At 43.4% G+C, this 24,738-nt stretch overlaps 1 protein-coding gene across 1 annotated transcript in view; it reads left to right on the forward strand.

Moving 5' to 3' along the window:
- Window positions 1–24,738, forward strand: part of ROCK2 (Rho associated coiled-coil containing protein kinase 2) — a 165,975-nt gene that overhangs the window by 80,729 nt on the left and 60,508 nt on the right. The window contains exons 4-5 of the mRNA XM_059729599.1: window positions 20,325–20,462; window positions 23,034–23,294. Coding sequence (XP_059585582.1) covers window positions 20,325–20,462; window positions 23,034–23,294 — 399 coding nt within the window. The remainder of the gene's footprint in view (window positions 1–20,324; window positions 20,463–23,033; window positions 23,295–24,738) is intronic.

Here is a 24,738-nt window from a genome sequence, read left to right on the forward strand (position 1 = left end):
CACATGTTATGAGAGGAGCTGATGGCTACTTTACCAATCACCACTTAGATTAATCATGGCTATTAGGGTTATGAATTAAAAGCGACCCAAATCAGTCCGAAGACCGTACAACATCAAATGCCTTCAGACTCTAGACACTGTGAAGCCCTCCGAACATATCTCAGCAAGAAACTCACGAATTTTAGGACTGACAATGATAATACTTGTGTTGAGGAAGATTGGCAAGCTCTAAAGGAGACCATCCATGAGGTTTGCACAGAATCAATTGGCTTTATCACCCATTAAGACTGGCTTGATGAAAACAGTACCGAGGTCAAAGCCTTTCTCGATCAGAAGAGAAAAGTTTTTTTGTGACTGGTAAAACCATCCTATGTCAAGTCACAAGCAGGGATCTTTTTGACGGCTTAAAGCTGAAGCCCAGAGGAAGATTAAAGAAATCAAAAACAAATGGCAGGAAGAGAAGGGGAAAGAAATCCAACACTTAGTGAACGATCATGACATGTGAGCTGCTTCAGTGTAATGAAGGCTGTCTACAGATCAAGCTCGTGTGGACTCACCCTGCTTAGTTTTGAAGATGGCAGCACACTCCTCAAAGATGACGAGTCCATCAAAAACCACTGGAAGGAGCACTACCAATAGCCCCTGAACTGAGAATCCATGGTGGCTGATGAAACCATAAAATCTGTCCTTCAGCATCCAGTGAGGGAAGCACTTGCCAGTCTACCAACCTGTGAAGAAGTCCATGAAGCAATCAAACAGATGAAGAATAACAAAGTGTCTGGCCTTGATGGTATACCAGTTGAGGTCTTCAAAGTTGATTGGGACACTATGACCAACAAGCTCTGTACACTGTTTCTCAAAATCAACTGAGGGAATTCCCACTGACCTAAGGAATGGCAGTATTGTCACCACTGTTAAAAGGGGAGAGAAGTCTGACTGGAAACTATGAAAAGTATCACCCTCTTCTCCATCACTGGGAAGGTGCTCACTTGAATTCTGCTGAACTGACTGCTCCGTCTTGCTGTGGAAATCCTTCCTGAGTCTCATTGTGGCTTCAGACCATTGAGAGGCTTCATGGACATGATTTTTGTGGACTGGCAGATCCTGGAAAAATGCCAAGAACAGCAGCAGATACTGTATATGGCCTTTATTGTTTGGACCAAAGCATTCAAATCTGTTAACCATGAGGCCCTATGAAAGATATTATCGGCTGCCCAGAGAAATTTATCACCATCCTAAAACTCCTTCATGACCAGGTGACTGCCTCCATTCTATGCAGTGGCTCCACTACAGAGCCCTTTGCCATTCAAACTGGCATCAAGCAGGGCTGCGTGATTGTATTGATTCTGTTTTTCCATCTTTCTTGTGGCCCAGATGCTCATCCATGACTGTCTGCTACATCTAATTGGCATTTAGTACAGGATGGACGGGAACCTTTTCAATCTCTCCTACCTCCATAACAAAACCAAAGTTACTTTGGCCTTGATTGTGGAACTTCAGCATACCAATGATTGTGCTGTCGTTGTACATGTGTGGGGGGGACCTAAAAATTGCCCTTCATTGCTTCTCTCAAGCATGCCAGTGCCTGGGACTAATCCTTGCATCGAAAAAACAAAGGTGCTTCACCAGCCTGTTCTGGGCCAGTCTACTTCCCTGGCAAATATCCTCATTGATGAACAGGAGCTGGAGAATTGTTGAACACTTTCCATACCTCAGCAGCCATATCTCAAAGAAGGCCAGCATCGACAAGGAGATCCAGTATAGGATCCTGTGTGCCAGCTCTGCCTTTGAAAGACTGTATCATCATGTGTTCAATGATCACGATATCAGGACTCGAACAAAGTTCCTACTATATAAGTAGGTAATCCCATTTATTTTCTATGGCTGTGAAGCTTGGGTGACCTACAGTGACCACCTGAAAAGCTGGAACACCATCACCAGTGCTACCTCTGGAAGATCTTTGGTCAGAGTATCATTGCACAAATGCCAGTGTCCTCACCGACGTTAACGCTGTCAGTTGGAAGCATTGATTATTCAACATCTGTTGCCATGGACAGGGCATTGTGTGCCCATATCTGGTGTATGTTTACCAAAACAACTACCAACTCAACCAAGGACAGAGGACACACAGGGGACAGAGGAAATGTTTCAAGAACATCCTCAAGGCAAACATTAAGCAGCCTGGCATTGACACCACAAATTGGGAAAAACCAGCCTGGGGCAGGGCTTACATGGTGACACCTTCGTACACCTTACTTTGAGGAAAGCCATCTCGTCCTGAAGGCAGAAAAAAAAAGACAGAAATGGAAGTAAAGGAAACAAAATTGAGAAATCTGTGGTCCAACCTTCCTTTTAACCACTACCTATGGCATTTGCTAGAGAGTCTGCAGTTCTAGCCATCGACAGACTCAGTTACAATCCTTCACCTGACCCACGGGAGTGATCGTCCTAGATCATGAGGGATCAATAATGACAACAATTAACTTAAAACATTACATTTTTTGAGTTCCAGAGATTTGCCTTCCAGGAACCTCATGAAATTTTGCACAAATACAATGAATTCAGTTGTGGGAGCAAATAAAGATGTATCACAGTGTCTATAAAAGGATTTGGCTTGGAAGGTTGTCATCTAGCAGCTCAAATTCTTGCAAAGTACTGTCCATATCTCTAGAGCTAAGACTGACAACCTTCTTCCACCATAGCCTATTGCTTGCAACCCCACCATGGGCTGTAAGGCTCCACATCCCATGGTTATCAGCAGAATCTGTGGAGGGAATAAATGTTAAAAGTGAGGCAGCTGAACCTGGGTGACACTACCTCTGATGCCGCACAGGGTCTAAACTGAACACAGGCAGTAGGACAATGGGGACATCCTCTCTGTCACTCTGTTTGGAGTGTGGTGCTGATTCCTCAAGCTGCTGCAGGTCAGATCCATTCTCATAATGGGCCAAATCTGCCCTGTAGGCATAGGTTGCCAACCCTATCAAGCACTCTGTGGTGGAATTGCTGAGTAAGAAGCATAAGAGAAGACATCTGAAGGCATGAGGCAGAGGGAGTAGCCTAGAGATCAGGAAGTGCAAGGGCCCAAGGTTGGGGGCTCCAGGAGCATTGAACCAACAAGGGAGAGAAGAGTGGTTGTGGTTGGTGACTCCCTTCTGTGGGGAACAGAGGTGCCAATTTGTCATCCAGATTTGGGAGTTCAGAAAGTGTGCTTCCTGCCTGGAGCCTGAACTCAGGATGTCACAGAGAGTCTGCAAAAGCTCATCCATCCTTCAGGCCACTATCTCTTCCTGCTTGTCTTCATAGGCACCCACAGTACCACCAGTAACGAAACTGACCAGATTAGAGGTGACTTTGAGGCTCTTGGCAGGATTTTTAAGGAGCTTAGAGTACAAGTGGTATTCTCATCAATTCTTCCCATGGAAGACAGGGGTCCAGGCAGAGACTGTCATATCGTAGAAGTGAACGCATAGCTGAGATGCTGGTGTTGACATGAAGGCTACATCTTCTTTGACAAGGGGCAGATTTTCTTGGGAGGAACGTTGCTATCGAGATGGGATCCATCTGACAAGAATGAAGAAAAGTGTCTTTGGGCATTGTCTGGTGAACCTAATAAAGGAGGGCTTTAAATTAGGTTCCGTGGGATATGGTGATCAAAACCCTTCAGCAACAGAGCATTCAGTCTAGAGGGGAAAGGACTTGAAGAAGCAACTCAACCCTGAGAGAGGGCCAGAGAGCTACAGGACTGTGACAAGTGGCACAAAAGGAAAGTAAGGAGGTCAATATGCAAAATACATCCATTGCACGTATACAAATGTGAGAAGTATGGGGAATAACATGAGCTGGAAACTGCAGCCTGTGAAAAGTAGGCATCACTGAGACCTGGTGGGACAGCTCTTATGACTAGAATGGGAACATTGAGGTTTACACTGTTTTGGAAGGACAGAGTTGGGAGAAAAGGTGGTGTTGCCTTGTATATCAAAAATGCATACATTTGTTCCCTGGTTCAGGAGTAAGAAGAATGTATTTGGGTAAAGATGAAAGGTGAAAGATGTGGCACCGATATAATGGTTGGGATTTATTATGGGCCACCTAAACAGGAAGAGGAGGTGGATGAGTACTCTTCAAGCAGGTGGCAAATCTGTCCAAAAGCTATGGGATGGTACTATACTGATGGAGACTTAAATTTTCCATATATCTGCTGGATGAATACTGCAGCCAAACATAAAATGTCAAGCTGGTTCCTAACTTGTGTGGAGGACAGCTTTCTGTTCCCGAAACTGGAGGACACACTTAGGGGATATTGGATCTTGTCCTGGCCAACAGAGAAGAGCTGGTAGAGGATGCGAAGTTGATAAGTAATTTGGGATTATACAATAGAATTCCAGATCCCAAGATGGGGAAAGCATGAGGTCAGCAAAATCGGGATGCTAGATTTCAAAAAGGCAGATTTCACCCAACTCAAGGAGCTAATGGGCATAGTGTCATGGGAGGATAGACTGAAGGATAAAGGCACCCAGGAGGGCTGGGAGTTTGAAGGGTGCAGTATTGGAAGCCCAACAAGAAACTGTCATAACACAATGGAAGCACAAGAAGAATTGCAAAGAGATCAATGTGGCTCTACAAGGAGCTTCTAAAATGCCTCAAATGCAAAAGGAAAGCATGGAGACAATGGAAATATGTGCAGGTGACCAAGGACACATACCAGGAAATAGCAAGAACATGAAGGGTCAAAATCAGGAAAGCAAAGATGAAGAACAAGCTGTACCTTGCAAAGGAGGTTAAGGACAACAATATGAAGCTTTATAAGTATGTTGGCCAGAAAAGAAGGACTGAGAAGCTGTTGAGTAGCTTTGCCTTTGCATCTTCAGTTAGGTCCTCTGTTAACAAGCCAGGGGGAACTCCTAACTGGAGATGCAAAGAAGACAAAGCTGCTCAACAGCTACTTTTGCCTCAGACTTCACAAAAACAATTAAGTTGTCAGACGTCCAGATAATCCTATTAGGTAAGGAAGAGGGCTAGCTGAGGGAGGGATTAACAAAAGAAATGGTTATAGAGCTTTTGCTGAGCCTAAATGAATTCAAAGTCAGCAGGGCCAGATGAGCTTGGATTTATGAAAAGCAAATCATGCCAAACTAACCTGATCTCCTTCTTTGACAAAGTAGCTGTTTGGATGGATGAAGGGAATGCTGTGGATATAGTGTATCTGGACTTCAGCAAGGTTTTTGAGAAAGGTTTGCACGACTTTCTTGTAAACAAATTGGAGAAATGTGGGCTGGAAAAGACTACTCCAAGGTGGATAGATAACTGGCTCAATAGCTGCTGGCAAAGGGTTGTTGTTATTAATAGGCCTGTGTCAGAATTGTGGGAGGTTTTCTGTGGAGTCCCACAAGGGTCTGTCCTAGGCCAGGTGCTGTTCAATATGTTTATTAACGATTTGGGTGCTATCATAGAAAGCTTCTTGAGCAAGTTTGTGGATGACACAAAACTGGAAAGGACTGCAAAGAAGTTGAAGATGTGAGCACAATTCAGAAGGATTTCAACAGATTGGAAAGTTGATCTAGAGCAGGAGTTTCCAATCTGTGGTACAGGTACCACCAGTGGTACGATGGCAGCCTGTCAGTGGTACACATTAACAGACTTATTATAATGACTTTATCTGAAAAAAATTTGCTGGTGGTACTTAAGGTTGAACTGAAAAATGTGTTGGTGGTACTTAAGGTTGTATCATTTTTAAATTGGTGGTGCACAGTCAGAGTTTCGGAACCACTGGCCTAGAGCTAATAGGATGAAGTTCGGTGTGGACAGATACAAGGTGCTAAACCTCAAGAGGAATAGTCTAAAACACAAATGCAAAATGGGGGACACCTAGCTGAATGGCAGCTCTATGGAAAAAAACTGGTTAGGCCTCATCTGGAGTTCTGGGCTCCACATTTTAAAAAGGACATGGGAAAGTTAGAAAGGGTCCTGAGGTGGGCAACAAAGGGCTTGGAAGGCAAGTCATGTGAGGTGAGACTGAAGGAGCTAGACACATTCAACTTGCGGAAAAGGCTCTCAAGAGGGGACATGATAGCAGTTTTCAAATACTTAAAGAGCTGCCATGAAGAACAGGGAAAGTACCTTTTCTCTTGCTGCAGAGAGAAGGATGCAGACCAATGGCTTGAAGTTGCAGCAAAGTTAATTCAGATCGGATATCCAGGAAAACTTATTTGCTGTGCAAATTGTGAGGCAGTGGAATAGGCTACCTAGGGTAGTTGTGGACTATTCATCACTGGAGGTGTTCAAGAAGAGGCTGGGCAGCTACTGGTCAGGGATGACCTAGGTGTAGCTCTGCATATTTTCTACCAAATACCATGTATTTCCCATGCTTCTGGGTTTTGCTTGTTGCTCTGGCCCCCTTCCCCCTACCCCTCCCCTCACACACACACACACTTATTTTTTCCCCCTGCTACTTGTCAAGGTGTTTTTAAGCCGTCCCAGAGGTATTGGGTGTTGGCTACAGCTAAGGCTGGGGTTTTGACTGAGGTGTGCCAATTCTCCTACTTGGAGCAAGGCCAGATGTTCCTGGCTAGAGGGTCTTGACCCTCTGCTCAGAGTCAAATCAGTCACTATATTTGGGGCAGGGAGGAATTCTACACCATGGTCAGATAGGTATGGACTGTGGTGGTTTTTGTCTTCCTCTGTAGCGGGTGGCATGGCCCTCTACCTGGGAGCCCTTGAGCTTATATTGTCCACATTTTATAGAAGAAGGACATTGGCTGCTCTGATTCCCCTTCTTTACCAGTAGCAGGTTATGGTGTTTGGTCTATGTTATGTTAGGGATAAGAGTAGTCTTATGTTTAGATTATGGTTGTTTGGGATGGTTTGGATAGGGATGATGCTACCTCAGGCAAGGGGCTGGAATAGATGTCTTCTGGAGGTCCCTTCCAGTCCTACTTCTTTAGGACTCTATAACTAAGACCCCTGCTCCAGGGCAGGCACAGGCAGTTTCTAATATGTGGTACATGGCAGACTGGGGAGATGGAAGGCAGCACAGTTGGCAGATTGGGCAGGACTCAGAAAGAAGAGCAGCAGACCAGGTAGGGAGCACAGGTCAGGAAGTAGAAAGCTGAGTAGCAGTTTGGGTAGGGAGCACAGGGCAGAAAGCAGAATAGCAGATAGGGCAGGGGAAGGAGATTGTAGTTGGCACTCAGGTACAGTGCTTTAATTTGTGGCACACCTGCCAAAAAGGTTAGCCTCCATTGTGTTAGAAGGTATAGTTTTAATAATTTATATTCATTTCAGCTGAAGCTTCAGACACTGGGGGTGCAGCCATACATGCAAGCATGTGCACTTGCACCAGCTAAAATAGAAGTGGTGCAAATTTGAACCGGGGCTTTTTGTCTCAGCGCATGTGCTCGGACATGCACTTTGTTGTGGAGCAAATTGTGCCACTTGGGGCAAAATAACCTTGCCTGGCTCCTCTCAGATCTGCAGCCAGGGGGAGCTAGAGCCTGGGGCCAGCACCTGTGCTGTCCCCAGCAGTACAAAAAGCTGCCCTGTCCTGGCCCCATCCATACAAAAAGCTGCCCTGGCAAGCAGCTCAGGGCTACTCGCTCTCCAGAGCTTCTGGGGCCCAGCCACTTGGTACCTGGGGACACTACCCCTTGTGCCAGCTGGACTGCTGCAGCAGCATCCCAAATCCATTTTTAAAAATATCCCCAAATCCACGTTTTTCCACAATTAGCCGACAAGACAGCTCCGCACACACGTACGCACAACAACAGAGAGAGAGAGAGAGCAATCAGTTGGGCAATGCTTTATTGGTATATTTACAATGTTAAAGCAATGTGGAAGCTTACCAGTGACTCTATTATCATGAAAAAATAAATTCTAAATACCTGTATTTGTTGATGTGTACTTTTGGTTTTCTTTGCCCATGGTGGGTGTGTGATGGGGGGATGTGGTGTTTGCAGGAAGGGGGTGGGAAGGTGTGTGTGTGTGTGTGTGTGTGTGTGTGTGTGTGTGAAGGGATGTGGGTAGGTGTGGGGTGACTGCTGGGGGGACTGTGGGTGTGGGGGACCTTGTCGGGGGCTGCTCAGGAGGGGTGGGTCCCCTGGCCTCTACAGGGTGCAGCCCCCGCACACAGCACATGGAATGCCCCTTGCCACAGGGCCCCAGCCCTGCTGCCTGTGGTCCCAGGCACCCTGGAGGGCCACATCCCACCTGCCCAGGGTCTCAGCCCAGCTGCCCAGGGTCCCAGGCACCCTGGAGGGCCCCATCCTCCCCACCCAGGGCCCATATTTACCTTTAGTAGCAGCAGCGGAGTGGGGCGCTCTGAGCCATGGCAGCAAGACCTGGTGTGGCATGCAGGGACTGCGCGCCGGGTCCTGCCGGCCCTGGGGACAGTCTGCTGCCCAACCGGGCCAGGCCCTTGCTGCCAGGACCTGGCGTGGCACATGGGTCCTGGGACCTCTCTGTTGCCGGGCCAGGCCGGGCCCTTGGTTGCAGGACCTGCCATCCTCAGGGCCCCTTTGCCAACTGGATGGGCTGGGCCCTTGGTGGCAGGACCTGGCACGGTGCATGGGGACTGCGTGATGGGCCCACCTGGGTCCTGCTGGCCCTGGGGTCCCTCTGTTTCCTGGCCAGGCCAGGTCCTTGGTGGCAGGACCTGGCGCGACGCACGGTCCCCGCGTGCCAGGCCCTGCCACCCTTAGGGCCCCTGTGCCATCTGGCTGGGCCAGGCCCAGGACAGCAGGACCTGGTGCAGGTGGCACAGGGGCCCCACGGGCAGCAGGACCCAGCTGGGCAGGGATTGGGTGGGGTCTTGGGGGCTATCAGGGGGAGGGGCTGGGCAGGGTTCAGAGGTCTGGGGGGCTGGCAGGGGGAGGGGCCAGGCAGGAATTGGGGGTCTGGGCAGGGCAGGGAGCGGGGGGGCTGGGGGAGTGGGTGGGGCCAGCAGGGGTCCCTCCCATGGTCCCCTCCTCCCTCCTCCAGCCCCTGCCCCCTCCCCCGACCCCTTACTTACCATCACTGGAGCCCTGGTGCTGAACATGCAGCCTGGTTGGCTGTGTGTGTTTCAGCACCAGGGTGAGGGGCCAACCATGGAGACTCTCTGACAGCCAGAGTGCCTCCCTGGAGGACCCAGCCTCCACCGTGCCCTGCCCTGTTCTTTTTTGTTCCATTTATTTTAGACCCCTGGATATCAAGGGGTCTACTTTTCTCTTGGTGCTGCAAATTTGCAGCACAGGGAACATTTTTTCATTCCCGCACGTGCCTCTTGCCCCGCCTCAAAGGGGTTTGAGGCAGGGCAAGAGGCATGTGCGAGCTCATCTGGAGGTGCCCTGGGAGATCCTCCTTAAATTTCAAGATGTTCCAGAAGTTAAAATTCACCAGATTGTGAGCCCTGGCTAAACTGGGTAGTTTGTTGGGGATTTTTTGCATAGATTGCATTTGAGAGCTGAACCAGTAGCTGGAATATTTTACCAAGCTTGCTGGTACGCACATAAATGTCACAGTATGAAGATGTTTAAAAAGAAGCTTATGTTTGAGGGTTCTTTCCCGTATGCCCCAGGGTTTATCAATGATTTATCATTCTCTTTCATTCTAAAAGGCAAAAGCTATTGACTTCAGGAGGAATCCAACGCCTTAATCTGCATTTTAGTGCACTTTTCAATGCATAAGGAATATGTTAAAAGGACTAGCATAAAGTGTACTAACAACTGGAAAAACAAATACTCTTTAGAAAGCTTTTCTGGGTTTTATGATCATGAATCTTTAGGAATATTGAAATTAGACCAGAAGTAAATCAATGCAAGATTCTTTTTTGGATCAACAAGCTGCTTTCTTTGTGAAAATTATTGTGCAATTCCAGTGTCTCTTGGTTTTTGACAGTGACATTCATGTGAATGCTAAAATATTGAATCCTGTGAGTGCTCAGAACTAGTAGCTTGGGACATTTTTGCAAAGATTTATCAGGAAATTTGTAATTGTAAAGGATTGGCAGAAGCAACTGATGCTGAAAGTACCCTGCTTTGAACAAGTGGAGCCACTTGAGTGATGATGGCAAAAGGAATCGTTATAGTCATTTTCAGTTTTTTTATTTTAAGCCAGTATATAGTTCTTTTTCTCCCTTCTGTTTTTAAACATGATGAATGAGTGAATGTTTAATATGCTACAGCCTCCCCTGCCCCCCCTTCAAACAGATATAACAGGCTGAGAGAACCCATTTTGCCAGGGATGACATGAAATATTCTACTAAAGGCGAGTTGTAGTATTAGATTATCTGAATCTATTTATCCACAGCAGCAACAATAAGTTAAAGCTTCTGCCACAAGTGCATTTGATAATATACACCTGAATTTGAATGAGCACAGCTGCTGCCACTGAAGATACCTATATTAAACCTGGTCTAATAATTTACCGAGTTTTATTCTGTAAGCCTTACTTGTCAGAATTTGCTTTGTCCCAGCTATGAATATGTGCATTACGGATTATTTTGTGTACTTTTTTTAATGTTAATTTAGTATTTCTAAGTATTTTTGGGGCCACCTATTGGCAAATTCCAGAAACATTGCTCATACGCTACAGCTTTTGCAGAATACATATGAATATTTTTGCCTTTTGCTGAGAACAGTTTCCAAATAATAACCCTGTTCAGTAAAGTATTAGGAATGCTTACAGAAGTTACAGTGAAATAAGACAACCTTACAATCCATTTTTAAAATTGCTAGCAGTTCCCTTGTCAAGGTTGGTGAAATTATACTAACAAAGCCAAGAAAATGAACAGAATATTTCAATAAGTAGCATGTTGAAGAAAAACAGCATTGCCTATGAGGCTTATGACAACGTTTGTTGTTTTTATTACTGACTTTTCCCTGCAATAATGATTTGCACCTAAGCTGGGTAACTTAACTAAAAAAAAAAAAAAGCGTTGTCTTACAAGATTTAACACACCTTGACCAATAAACATGTTCATACTGAATGAATGAAATTAGAAGTTTGCATTCCCTATTTTTTTACTTAGTCTGATAGTATTTAATTAAGACAGTAAATCTAAGTTATTTACCAAAATGTATGTAGCCAAAATTACTAAAAAAAAAAGATGGAAACTTTTTGTATAGTATCTCGCTTGCAAAATGTCTTAAGTGCTTTCCAAAATGAAATAGTAGCTTGAAAGATAAATAAGAAAGAGAAGAATGCTAACCCTGATGCCATTTGCATGACTCGTAAGTCTTGCAAGTTTTGAATGTGATTCATGTAAGCTGCGCTTAGAATTTTTTTTTTGTATGGCAGTGTGAGGGTTCAAGTCTTATGTGTTTGCTCTCTCCTGGTTTTGGCTCAGCAGAGTTAGTAGGGAATAGCATACAGTAGTCCATTCTAGGCATGTGTTGGCAGAGAGCTTAAGGCATCTTGAGAGAGAGTGCAAGTTTTGTCCTTGATCCAGACTTACTGAAGGCTTTCTCCCCAGCACATCCAACTATAAATACTGTTTGTAATTCATACAGCATGCCTCCTTCCCCCTCCTCTGTGTGTGTGTGTGTGTGTGTGTGTGTGTGTGTATACATATACATAGCCTAATTTTTAAGAGGCAGGGTGAATTAAAAACATCTTTCAAGGAACAGAGTAGTAGCAGCTATTTGAGCCTGCTCCTGAGCCTACTGCCAGCCCTGTGTGTCTAGCAGGGACCTAGGGTAAAGATCCATCCCTAATTGGGTGGGACAGTCCCAAAATAGGAACCTCAAGTCCTGGTCCCAGGACAGCATTTGTCCCGGATTCACAGTATCCTACAGGGGTCCAGGTTTAGGAAGTGGCGGATTTCCCCTTGCAGGCTGGCAGTATTCCAGCCTGCAAGGGGCTGTTTGGGGCTGCCAGGAGTGGGATGCAAGGGATGCCACATGCACGTGTACGCTTGCACACGTGCATGTGGTCATCAAAGCAGCCAGGCAGCATGGAGAGCAGCTCCCTGCAGGTAAGTCTGTATTGGGGGGAGGGGGCACAGAAAGAGAAGGGAGGATTGAGGCCCCCACAGTGAGCAAGGGAGTGGGGCAGGGGCTGGGGCTCATGGCACTGCCTAGCTAGGGCAGTACATGCAGCCCTGGGCAGGAAGCGGGACAGAGCTATGGGCAGCTTGTCCAGGGGATGGGGGGGGAGGAGAAGGGGTGGCTCCCCGCCTCTGCATGCACTCCCTAAGAGGAGTGGGGGGGGATATGTGTCCCCAGATTTGTGTATAGGACAGGGGCAGATGCTGGCTGTGGGCTTGGGGCTCCCTGCCCTGCTGCCCTCCCCTGGGGGCCGCACTGGCTGCGCTGCCCTGGCAAGGCACCCTCTGCCTGCCAGCGGCAGTGATATGGAGTTGTGCCTCCTGCTGCTGCTGGACAGGCATGGGGTGTGTGGCCGGTGTGGGATGCCCAGGATAAAGGCAGCAGGGCAGGGAGCCTGCTGCGTGCAGCCCACATATGCACCTGCTCCACTCAGTTCTGCTCCGGCCATGCGGCTGGGGAGGAGGGAAGGTGGGCATGTGTCCTGCCTTTCCATTTTGCACTGAGCTTTGTCCAATGTGCAGGACAATGTTATCCATTTGAGAGCGTCCCTCTGGAGTCTGGAAATTTGGCAGCAGGGGAGTGGTAGTGACATTAATTGTTATGGCTCCCAGAGTCAAGGCAATTAATGCTGCTGCTGTTTCCCTGCTACAGAATTTCTAGTCTTGTTGGGCTCTGATTTCCTTGTATATAATGCACACTCTAAGTTTCAGTAGCTGATTTTGGTGAAAAAGATCCAGGTTATAGGTGAGAAAATACAGAAATCATTTACGATTGAGAATCAAAGGTGGCCAGGATTCATGTTTACCACATGTTTGCTAACCCTGGTTCTGATGGCTACAGAAACCAGCATGCCTTAACCATGCCAGTTTGATAGGACATCTAGGCTCAAGTGAGCCTTTTATCTTGACTTTATTTTGACCATAAAATACAAGTATTTAAAGATGATTCTTTGCTATCAGGATTTATTATTTGTTGTTAGTGATGGGGCAGAGGAAGCTGAAGTAACAGAACTGTGAAAGAGAACTCCCAAGTGTAGTCTTTGCCATTCTCCCCCCCTGCGGCATGCTCCCCCCCCCCAAATGGGTAGGTAATCCAAGAGACAAGTGTAAGAAAATGAAAAGTAGGAAAGGATACAAGATTCTGGAAGGAAAAATACAGTAATTTGGGACAGCACAGTAGTTGAAAGGAGAGTGCTCAGGACTGGGGCTCTCCTTTGCTGTTATTGGTAGGCATTTGGATCACAAAAGTATTAATCAGGGTGTATAATTTTTATGGCCAGTTCAACAAAACAATCACCACTATGCAGGGGGAATGCATTGAGTTCCAAACCCAACTTGTTGGCAATGCCCGAGTCAAGGGTGCAAGAAACTGCATAGATATCTTCCAAGTCCAGATGGGAAACTAGGCCCCAGATAGCTCCATCTTTTCTGCACTTCCTCTCGGCAAGTCTGCACCCTGCTCTGCATAGTGTGGTAGCTGCTGTGAATCCTGGCCGAAACGATTGGTGAGGATTTGCTCCATGGTGTCTCCATTTCAAGGTTTCCAGACCCCAGGAATATCAGCTGTGCTTTTGTTTCATTTTGCCTGTGGGCACATGTTCCTAAATTTTTAGGCAGGACATTGCATAGCATGTATCACTTTGGTTGTTTTTAATCTGGCCCATGGAGAACAGATAGTAACCTTCCTTTTTGCAATAGTTTCTTCCATAGTTGACAACTGTTTTCATGCCTTCAAATATATTACTTGGCGTTTTTCTCTTCTCTCCACAAAACGTGAGCCTTCTCTCAATTTTTCCTCTTGGTTTATGCTTTCTAGCCCTCTGATCATTTTTGTTTCTTTTGTCTGGAGTCTCCATTTTGTTAACATCTTTCTTCAGGTTCAGTGCCCGTAACTGGGCATGATATTCCAACTGTGTCCTAGTGAGTGCCGAGTAGAGTGGAAGAATTACTTCACATCTTGCATGCAGTACTCCTGTTTGTATATCCCAGTGTAGCGTTGACCGTTTTGCAGCAGTATGACGTGTTGAATCACGATCCATTTGTGACCACTATAACCCACAGATCCTTTTTTTTCACAGTTGTTCCCAGTTTCCCTTACTGTATTTGTGCAGTACTTATTTCTACATCACTGTACTTCTTTGCACTTGTCCTGGTTATTTCAGACCATTTTTTCAATTTGTCCAGATCATTCTGAACTCTAATCCTGTTTTCCAAAGGGTGTGCAACCCTTTCTAGTTTGACATTGTCTTGATTCCATTATCCAGGTAGTTAATTTAAATCTTGAATAGTATTGGGACTAAGGCAGACTCCTGTGGAATTCCGTTTGATACATCTGGCCATACTTTTGAAAACATTTCTCTCGGTTGTGTACCTGCCTTATAGTACCTTTCTCTAGACTATATTGTTTGAATTTGTTTCTATATCTCCCCTATCGACAAGGCCTGCAGCCCTGTCATAAAAGAATGGTAGGTTGGTTTGACACGACTTGTTTTAGAAAAATTCATTGTGGCATTTATTGTTCACGTAACCTTTTACGTACTTACAGATAGACTGTTAGATTATTGGTTCCAGTATCTTTTCAGGAATTGAAGTTAGGCTGGCCGGTGTATAATTCCCTGGTCATCCTTTTTTCTCATATCTCATTTGAAAAAAGAAGCATTATATTAACCGTTTTCAAGTCTCCTGGAACTGCACCTGTTTTCCACAGTTTCTCAGAGATTCTGAGATTTGCTTCATCCTGTATCAGGAGGATGAAGTTCATAGGGCTTGTCTGATTTGAAGACTTCTAACTTGTCTAAATAGTCTCTAACATGTTTATCCTGTAGTCTAGCCTGAGTTTTTACCTTATCATTGGTGTTAATTATCTATTTGGTTAAAGTTAAGTTTTCATAGTAAAGATTAAGCAAAAAAAACCCAAAAAACATTAAAATGTTTGGCCGTTTCAGTATAATTTCTCATTAATTTTTTGTCCCTGTTGAGTAGTGGACTTTTTACTTGGACTTCATCTTACTACTGTTTGATTTACAAAAATATTTTTGTTACTTTTTATGTTCTGTGCCAGTTGAACTTTATTTTGTACTATAATCTTTTTTATTTTTGTCTCTGCATGTTCTTGTTTTTTGTTTTTTTTTTATACTCAGGCTTGGTAATTAGACCTAATTTTCGCTTTTTGTGTATTTCCTTCTTGAGATTTTTCTGATTTTTGAATAGCTCATGATTTATCCAGATTGGTGTCTTTATTACACTTTTTGGCCAGGTACAGACATTACGCTTTTACTGGTGTAAGTGATCGGAAACCAGTCTGTAGCTGTAATAGAACAGAACAGACGTTGGGCACACGAAACCAGTCTATACCTATAAGAGAGCAGAAGTTTAGGGGAACCCAGTTTAAGATTTCCCAGCCCCTTGCAGCACCCCCCCTCCCCCCCAGGTGAATACGTGTTCTGTTTGCTACCCATCTAAACTACACCACTTACAGAAAACCGTATAACTTACATTAGTCCTGCCTCGGGGGGTTTTGAATGTCTGTACCTAGCCTCCGTCTTTTGTTCATACTGGGATAGTTTTGTGTTTTTACCCTTGATGTTGTTTCTTTAAGAAACTGCAAACTCCTCTGAACTCCTTTCTCCCTTAGGCTTGCTGCTTTTGGAATCATAAAACCTTTCTAAGAATGATAAAATTTATCATTTAAGAATTACTGTCATCCAAGTTGTCTTCTGTTTTCATACTCTGAACCAGTCCCTTACTGTTGGCCTGCATCAAGTCTAGAAGGGCCTCTCTTCTAGTTTTCTCCAAAATAAAAAAAATGACCCTGGCACGCTCCAGATCAATTGTGCAAAGTGTTAGTCCTGTTGTATCCTTTCCTGTCAGTATCTGGCTAGTTATAAAGATGCCATGCACCAAGTCCTGTACTTGGGCTGATTTTGTTAGTTTTCCTTCTCCCCTTTTATCTTTACCCAGAGACTCTCAAACAGAGCTACTTCCCACTGAATTTTGAATCTGAGCGCTGGTACATACATCCCTTCTTTACAAAGGAATGCCTCTTTCTTCCTTTCCCCCAACTGTCCTTCCTGAATAGACTATCTCCTTCTCCATCAACAGACAGTTGACAGTGACAGAATAATGATATATAAAATAATGACAACTATTGAGAAGGTTGAAACATTGAACCAGTTTATTGTTACTGTTTCTGGTGCTAGAAAAGCAACATGACCCTGTTGACCGTAAAAACCATCACATTTTAAAAGATGAAAGGCAGTATCTTTTTCATAATTTATTTTTAAGCTTTGAACTGTTTGCTCCAAAGTATTATTCCCAAAGAATTTGGTAGTATTGAAACTTTTCTTTAATAAATATTAAACTATGGAGTTACACAAATTAGAGTAAAAATGCATAGTAATTGTAAACCTCATCTAAAACCCCCAAACAGTTGGTTTTCTGCCATGCTTTTGTTCCACAGGTCCCCAGATAACTTTCACCTCTTGGTTTTTTCGTTTCAGCAGAGCACATGTGTGTGTTCTAAATGCATATCTGACAATGACGTTTCAGTGATTTTTTTTTTTCTAGGTTCCAGCGTTGCCATTGATATTGTAAATTTGCAGTGACAATATTTCATTGTGGATACATTTTACTTTTAGTCTGTTCTAGATCTGGGCACTTTTGAAAAGCTTTGCTTGTCGGTACAGTGTGCATTTGGCTGCCACTGGTTTAGATAGTTGGTATGTGTTCAGTCTTCCTACTGCCTTTTTCATACAAGCCAGCATTCTCTCTGTTCCAGTAATCAGTTGAAACCATCACTCTTGGGGACTGTGGAACATGCAGTATTCAGAAATCTCTCTTATTATAGTAAATGATTTCAGCAAGTCAACATAACAGTCATTCTGACTAGAAGCCAGCTTCCTGGGATTCTCCGACTTAGAACAATGAGCCTTTTGGGGAGGGGCGGGGGGTATTTTGGCTAAACTCCATCTCGTCTCCCTTCTTTTGAAGAGCTTCATCTTGTTTTGATGTTCTGTACTAGGAGAGGTCTTGCAAAAGAAATCTCTCCACTCCAGCTTTCTAAATGAACAAATATAAATTCTCAACATCAGTCTCTCTTCATCAGCCTCACATTCCTACAAAGAAATTTCCAGGGAGGCAAGGCTTTTTTGTGATATCTTTTATTTGGACTAACTGTGTTGTTGGAGAGCTATTGGACAAGCTTTCTGGTATCAAGTGTCCTTCGTCAGGTCTGAAGAAGAAGCAGAGACAGGTTGATCTAACTATCAGAGAAAAGACCGTGCAAAGCAAGCAGTCTGCTTAGAGGGATAGAGGAGGGCTGTAAACTAGGAATGAAGAAGTATGAATGTACCCAAATAGTATAGCAGAGGAGGCAATCTAGTTTATGGCAGAACCAAGCCATTCAAGATGGGGTTAGTTATTACCTGTGAAGTGCATGACGATCACTGGCAGTTTTTGTCAGGAAATGATGAAGCCACTGTCTATATTCAGACCAGATTTTTTTACTGTACAGTATAGTTGTGAACTTCTGCTCCCAGTCCCATCTTTTGGAGGTGTTTAGTAAAATTCTGTTTGAGCACAAGGATTATGAGGTCAGAGAAGGAGTGGTTGTTCTGTGGAAAATGTGCAGATATGATATGTCCAGTGACATGAGCCCAAGTAATGCAGATTACAGTAGAACTTTTCATAAGTCCAAAACGGAAGTCTTTGCAGGGCAAAAAAAAAAGGCTGAAAGAAACTTATTCCCCCTCAGCTGGACTTTTGAAAAGGGGATCAGAATTTTCTTGTTGACTCGATACATTATTTAGAACCCAAGTATCAGAGGCGGTTCTTGATAGTGGTTCTGAGTGGGTTTTATTTTGTAGAATTCCTCTTTCCATCTTTCCTTTATCTCTTACTTCCAGACAGAAATTAGAGAGAGCACCAATGTTCCCTAGACTGGGAGAATACAAGATTTTGTTATGTCATGTCCCATCCCCCATCTCTCCCCCCTTCCCTCCTTTTTTTTTTTTCTCCAGGTACTTCTTACATATCAAGAAACTGCTCAATCCTAGATATGATTCCTAATTAATAAAATATTTGACCCAGATCAGGGAGACTACCGTTTACCTTAACCAGCTTAAATGATGCATGTCCTCAAGTTCCTGTTCATCTAACATATCAAAGTCTTCTCAAATTCTTACTATTCTGAAAAATGAACAGTTTTAAATTTTATCCTCATTTATTCAGGTACTGTCAGAAACTACCCATTTAGGTCTGTAAACATGGTCTCAAGGACTTTTTTGTTCTGTGGAAGGGGATATAGCTTATATCAGTGTTTCTCAACTTTTTTAGGTGTGAGGCAGCCCTTGGAAAATGCCAGCTCTTAGTTTTCACTTGTTTTTTGACTACAGAAAAATAATTCAACAATTCTTCTGTTGTAGAGAGCTCAGAAAGACCACAATAGGGCTGAATATTTTTTATCACCATGGGTTCCTATTTGAAACCTCTGTGTTTATTTTGTGAATCATGTTTTTACACTTAGCACTACTAACCTTGTGTGGTACCCCATGGCACCCTTGAAATGATCTCAAGTTACCCAGGGTCCCATGGCACCCTGGTTGAGAATCACTGGTTTATACCATCACCTTCCCTTTGATCATGAAGGTCCTAGGGGCCATTGTCTCTAGAATGGCTTGGTGAGGGTCCAGTTCAGACCTTCTCTGCTTTGCCCTTTTTTTAGGAAAAAGGGCTTCATTCAAAAGGGACCTCTTCCACCTCAGTCTTGCAGTTCAGTTGTGTGGACTGGCTGGTGAAAAGGGTAGATTGGATAGGTGGTGAATACTCTTATTTCCTCAAGACCAACACCACCAGTGCATACTCTAAGGCAGTGGTTCTCAACCTTTTTAGATTTGAGGTTCTCCTCACAAAATGCTAGCTCTCAGTTTTCACTCATGTGACTATATAAAAATAATAGTGCAATTTTTCTGTTGCAAAATACTTGGAAAGACCACAATCAACAGGGAAGAATGTTTTTAATGTTATAGATTCCTATTTGAAACCTCAGGGTTTATCCTGTAAATTATGGTCGCACACCGAACAGTGCTAGCATTGCGTGGCACACCTCAGCACCACTGAAAGGAACTCGAGGCACTCCAAGACACTGTGGTTGAGAATCACTGCTCTAAAGTCTGATCTGTCTGCACCACAGAAGCTATCTATAGACTGTTCACCAAAAGAAAATCCTCTGGATATGATAGCCTTGAAGCTCAATGAAGCTTGTTAATGAAAGAGCTCTTAAGTAGCTTCCTCAACCCGTTAACTTCTTACTTCCACCTGCTTTGGAGTTGAATAGAAGAGTTTAAGTGGATAGGGTCAAGGTATCCAATGATGACTGCCAGTCAAATCCCTGGAGTCTCAACCTAGCCTTGAAAATGCTGTGTTCAGATGCCCTTGAACTATTGATTATAACCGCTCCTCCTGCTCCCCAAAAGAAACCTCTTTATTGGCTGTTGCCTTTGCTCAGAGATGGAAAAATCTGGTATGCATGCATGTGATCGCCATTCTCCTCCACAAAGAGAGAAACTTTGTAACTCTTTACCTAGAAGAATGTATTTATCTGCTGTTTAGCTGTAATATGGCCATTTGATTTAGCAGGGAGAGAAGTATTCCAAAGTTTTGTCAAGACACGGAAAGAAAACTTTCATTGTTCCTTTAATCATTGCATGCAAATTAAGATTAGAATGTTAACATTATTTGGGGGGGGGGGGGTGAAAGAGATGTAATTGGTATTGGTTTTTATGGTGGTTGGGGTAAGAGCTTTTAAAGTTTGGGAAATTTACATGATCTGCATATCCTGAAATGTTTGTATCTGTAATAATGGACACAGAGACATTCTCATTCCTTGGAAAGAGGAATGTACTGTGTTTCTCTTGGAATAATCATATTTATGCACTGATTCTTCTTTTGTTACTTGGAAGGTATTTTGCAAGAGGGAGCCTCTGGATCAAATGAGTCCCTCGGAAGTGGAGCATACACAATATACAGTTTGCTTATTGCATGGTAGAGACCCCCCACAACTCTCTCTCCCCCTTATCCTTCCAGATATCTCCAGGCATCTCCGTAACAGTAACTCCTGTTACTTTGCCCACTTCCATTTTAGCACTCTCTCACTTTGTATGAGCTCATGGCTGTACAGATCTATTATTTTAAGGGAGTTAGTCGTATCAATGGAAAACAAACTAAGCTTACTTGCTACTTTCCTTGATGTTGTCTGTTTTGGAATTTTTAATTCTCCCCCTCATCTTTTTGTTTTAATCAATAGGTTCGCCATAAATTGACACAGAAAGTTTATGCAATGAAACTTCTTAGTAAATTTGAAATGATCAAAAGATCAGATTCAGCCTTTTTCTGGGAAGAAAGAGATATCATGGCCTTTGCCAACAGTCCATGGGTTGTTCAGGTAAGGATCGTTTTTATAATTTTGTTTTGTAACTGTTTGTTTTATTTTTAAAAAATTGTTTCAGTTTGGGGTCTAACTTATAGAGTGATTGCAGATATATGTTGGAATGGACATGCCTTTTTTACCTATCTTTTCTAGTTCTGCCAGATTCACTGTTAAGGCAGTAGGAACAATTACAATATTACAAATGTTAAGTGTGTTACGGAATATATTAGGTAAGGGAAGAGTAGATTTAACTTGTGTTTATATAAATACTTTTTATAATCTTCAGTGACAAAAAACATGAACGCATGAAAAATTCTTTGTACTTTAATATAAGAATTAAAAAGTTACAATTTTAAAATCTTCATCTTGTGGCTTTGATTTTAAATATTAAAATGTGAGCACAAAGCTGTTTGCTTTATGTGATATATGAGCAACTGACTTGCTAATTAAGTAGTCTGTTTGATGAGCAAACTCAGAAAACGTTGATAGAGTCCTTCAAAGAAGACATTAAATACATATGATGCACCTAACTTATCAGAATAATTCTATAGTGAGAAATTCTTCAATCCCCTTTTGATAACCAGTTTCTTTCCTACAACATGAGAATTGCTAGTTTTAGCATGTTTATCACAACTAACATAATTGCATACATGGTTCCCTCTAAGCTGTGCGAGTGCACAGCTGCACACAATAAAAAATGTTGCCACGCAGCAACTGCACCGTGGAAGTTGTTCACACAGCTGGAGGAGCCGGGCTCCAGCCGGGGCCGTAGAGGAGCTCCACTGTTGGCTGTGGCTCGGGGACAGCGGCCCCTGGCACCAAGGACCTTCCCAGAGAGGAGCAGGGCTGTGGCTTCCCAGAAACTTTGGGCTCTGCCCCTGGACCGCGGTACACTTACTGCTCGGCTGAGCGGGGGCCGCTCCGCTCCTCGCCACACTGGCATCCCCGCGGGGAGGGACAGTGCAGCTCCAGCCGGAGCAGCCCCCAAGGCGAGGCAGGGACGGGGGCTGGGGCTGGGCATGGCACAGGATCCACTGGATCTGAGGAACTGCTCCGCTCCCCAGCCCCTTCGGGCAAGCTTTGCCACGAGCACTGCCAGCTTCACCCTCGGGCAAAGGGGATTTGGCTGTTCTTTCCATTAACAAACAGCTGAGAAGTACTGTGTAGGCCAAGGTCTCAGAGGGCATAGGCTTTCAGGGCAGGGCTGAGGCTCAGGATTTAAAGGAGAGATTGAGTTTTAAGATTATGAAGAGGAATCTCATCCTCAGGGGAAGAACTGAAGCCACTGAGCAGAAAAGTCTCGGTTCAGGGCAAGTGAAAGGTTCTCAGTTTTGGTGCAGAAACCAGAGGGAGGGAGGACTGGTGGGTTTGAGGTGCTCACCAGCTATGTTCCCGCTAAGGTGTAGCCCTCAAGGTTCCCCCTAAGAGGCAGGATTGAAGCGGCGCGCTCACGGATTGCTATAGCTCAGAGCAGGGGTAGGCAATGCTTTTTGGCCGGAGTGCCGAAAAACACCATAATGCCTACCTCTGAAGGTGCCGAAGTGCTGGCATGGCAGAAAAACAAAATGAGGGCAAGGGGTACATGGCAGGATGCCCTGCTTGTGCCCCTTGCCCCCCACCCAAAGCCCCTGCCCCCCAGTCTGGGCTCTGTGGCTGCCAGCAGCTACCTGGATAATCACCTAGACGGGGTCATTTGACCCCAGCATTCTTTCCTGCCATGGCAGGGGGTCAGACTTGATGACCTGCTTGGTTCCCTTCCGACCCTACCAACTATGAAACTATGTAATAGTAGGTCACTGAGCAAGCCTAAAATATGACTATCATCATGTTTAAACCTGTTCTCTGAGAAATGGGCTGAGCAGCCATTTCTGAGACTTGTTGCATGCCAGTCGCTGAGGAAGCAGATGGTAATGCCCTTGACCTTAAAGCAGAGGTTACTTAAAAATGAAAATGCCTGGAGTATATTACTCAGAAAAAAAGTTTGAAATACTTTTGTAAAGAAATAATTTTACTTTAATGCTGCTAGTAACTAAAATAGTAAATGTAACTAGATCCAAAATGGTATTAAAATTAAACATTTAAGTTAGATTCTTCAGCTTCCTCACTTCAGGGTTATATCACTTAACCTATTTTTGTCATGTCAGACTGGTGAAGTGAGATGTAATAAATACTGTTGAATTTTAAATAGCAGTTATGCCATAGCTTCTAAATATCTGAATAATATATACATGAATCTTTAAAACTGTTTGAGATACAAGTCATCATTTAGCTATTTCAAGAACTTTGAATTATGCTGGCATCTCAAGAAAACTAATTTATAATGTATTTTTATGCTGGATTTAGGCTGAGAAACAGGGCTAGATGGTTAGTCATTGGAATGAATGAGTAATCTTTTAAGTTTTCTGAGACTGAGATGCTATGTGAAATGCCTAAAACTCGAAAATCTAAATGTTGCCTTACCATAACCTTAAAAATCTCAGATCTGGAGTTTGTTAAAACACAAATGCAAAATACCATCCATCCATGTCTCCCTTTCCCTTGCTTAAGATACCTTTCTGAAATAATCTGCTCTCCATTTTGTTTCAGCTGTTTTGTGCCTTTCAAGATGACAAATACCTGTACATGGTAATGGAATACATGCCAGGTGGAGATCTTGTAAACCTTATGAGCAATTATGATGTGCCTGAAAAATGGGCTAAATTCTACACAGCTGAAGTTGTTCTTGCTCTGGATGCAATCCACTCCATGGGCTTGATCCACAGAGATGTGAAGCCTGACAACATGCTTTTGGATAAACATGGGCACCTGAAGCTGGCAGATTTTGGCACTTGTATGAAAATGGATGAAGTAGGTTTGCTGCTATGTGTTTTTTATCCATTAGGAAAATATACAGCGTTGACATTTTGTTTTATGACACCTGAATGAAAGCTCAGCTAACTGACTCACTTAGCTGCTGGGGTGTTTCTTGCCATCTTATTTTTAAACAGAAGGGGACTTAATGTAGTAGAACAGCATCCATAATAAACTGCTCTGGGATGGCAAAGAAGGAAACTTATTTTTTGTTATTTCTGAGAGAATATATTTATGAATCTTTGAGGGTCATTATTTAGTCACATGTCTGAACAGCTCATGAGACACCACCTCATTTCAACATTAGTAACCCTGGAGTAATTTATGAACTGACATTTTTCTGTAAATGAAATTGTAACTGAGAAGGCAGCAAACTCATGTGGTCTTTGCTATATATCATTACTCCTATAGCACCCCCTAGTGGCATTTAGTAACACTGAAAAGTTAGAGCAAGGTAGAGAACCCAGTGAAATGTGGTATGGGACTGCTGCTGCTTCTTGTTCAGAACAATGCATTTTAATTGTCCATGTGTTAAAATGTCCTGCCTGATGAGCCACATTCTTTCAGGGGATGTTGTTGCAATAAAGCTTGTATAGTTAAAATGATTTAGATAACTAAAGCAGGCTTTTAAAAATTATTTTTACTTTTAATTTTGTACTTTGTTTATAGTTTTCCCTTCACTTAATAAGGACAGTGAAATTAGTTCATAATTAAACCTATAATTCCCCATATACTTGGTTTTATAGTTGACAAAAGTGTAGGAAGTTGCCATGCACTACCTATGACTGTAAAGGTAGTTAAGCTCTTGACCCTAACTTTTTTCTTTGTTTTGTCATTTCTGTGTTAGGAGTAGGATATCTTGGCTTGAGGGATCCTCTTTGGCTGTATTGAGCTAGTAATATTTTATACTTTTTTCCCTCCTTTCCTTGTCATCTTTCATTTATTCTTTGCACTATTTTTTCTATAGTGCTATTTTGAGTTATCGCCTTTTTATAACAAGGGTAAATGTAGCCTGCAATACAGGTTTTTTTCCTGCTCACGATAAATCATCAAGTTTTTGAGAAACTAATAGCATTTACTTGGAGCATCAACAAACTTCTGTTTTGTTAATGCTACCTTGATTTTTATTCTGTTAGTAGGCAAATTGTTGACCCTTACGTTGATTCTGGGCTGCTGAATGGAAGAGTTAATTTATTGGCTTGTCAGTGACTTAAGCAGCTGAGTTGTTATGCTGTAAGTGTATAGCCAGGCTGCTCAGCTTTTGAGTAAACAATATTTTTATTGGTAAATCTAAATAAATGATTTGGGCCTTATAGATGTTAAAGTCCTACTGCACATTTATGTCTATCTGAATATTAACTAAGCTGCTACATAATGGTTTATGTCTTCAGGTTCTATTGCTACTTTCACTGCACAAACTATATAATATCAAACATATGGC

The sequence above is a fragment of the Alligator mississippiensis genome, chromosome 1, assembly GCF_030867095.1.
Source record: "Alligator mississippiensis isolate rAllMis1 chromosome 1, rAllMis1, whole genome shotgun sequence".
Classification (NCBI taxonomy): domain Eukaryota; kingdom Metazoa; phylum Chordata; order Crocodylia; family Alligatoridae; genus Alligator; species Alligator mississippiensis.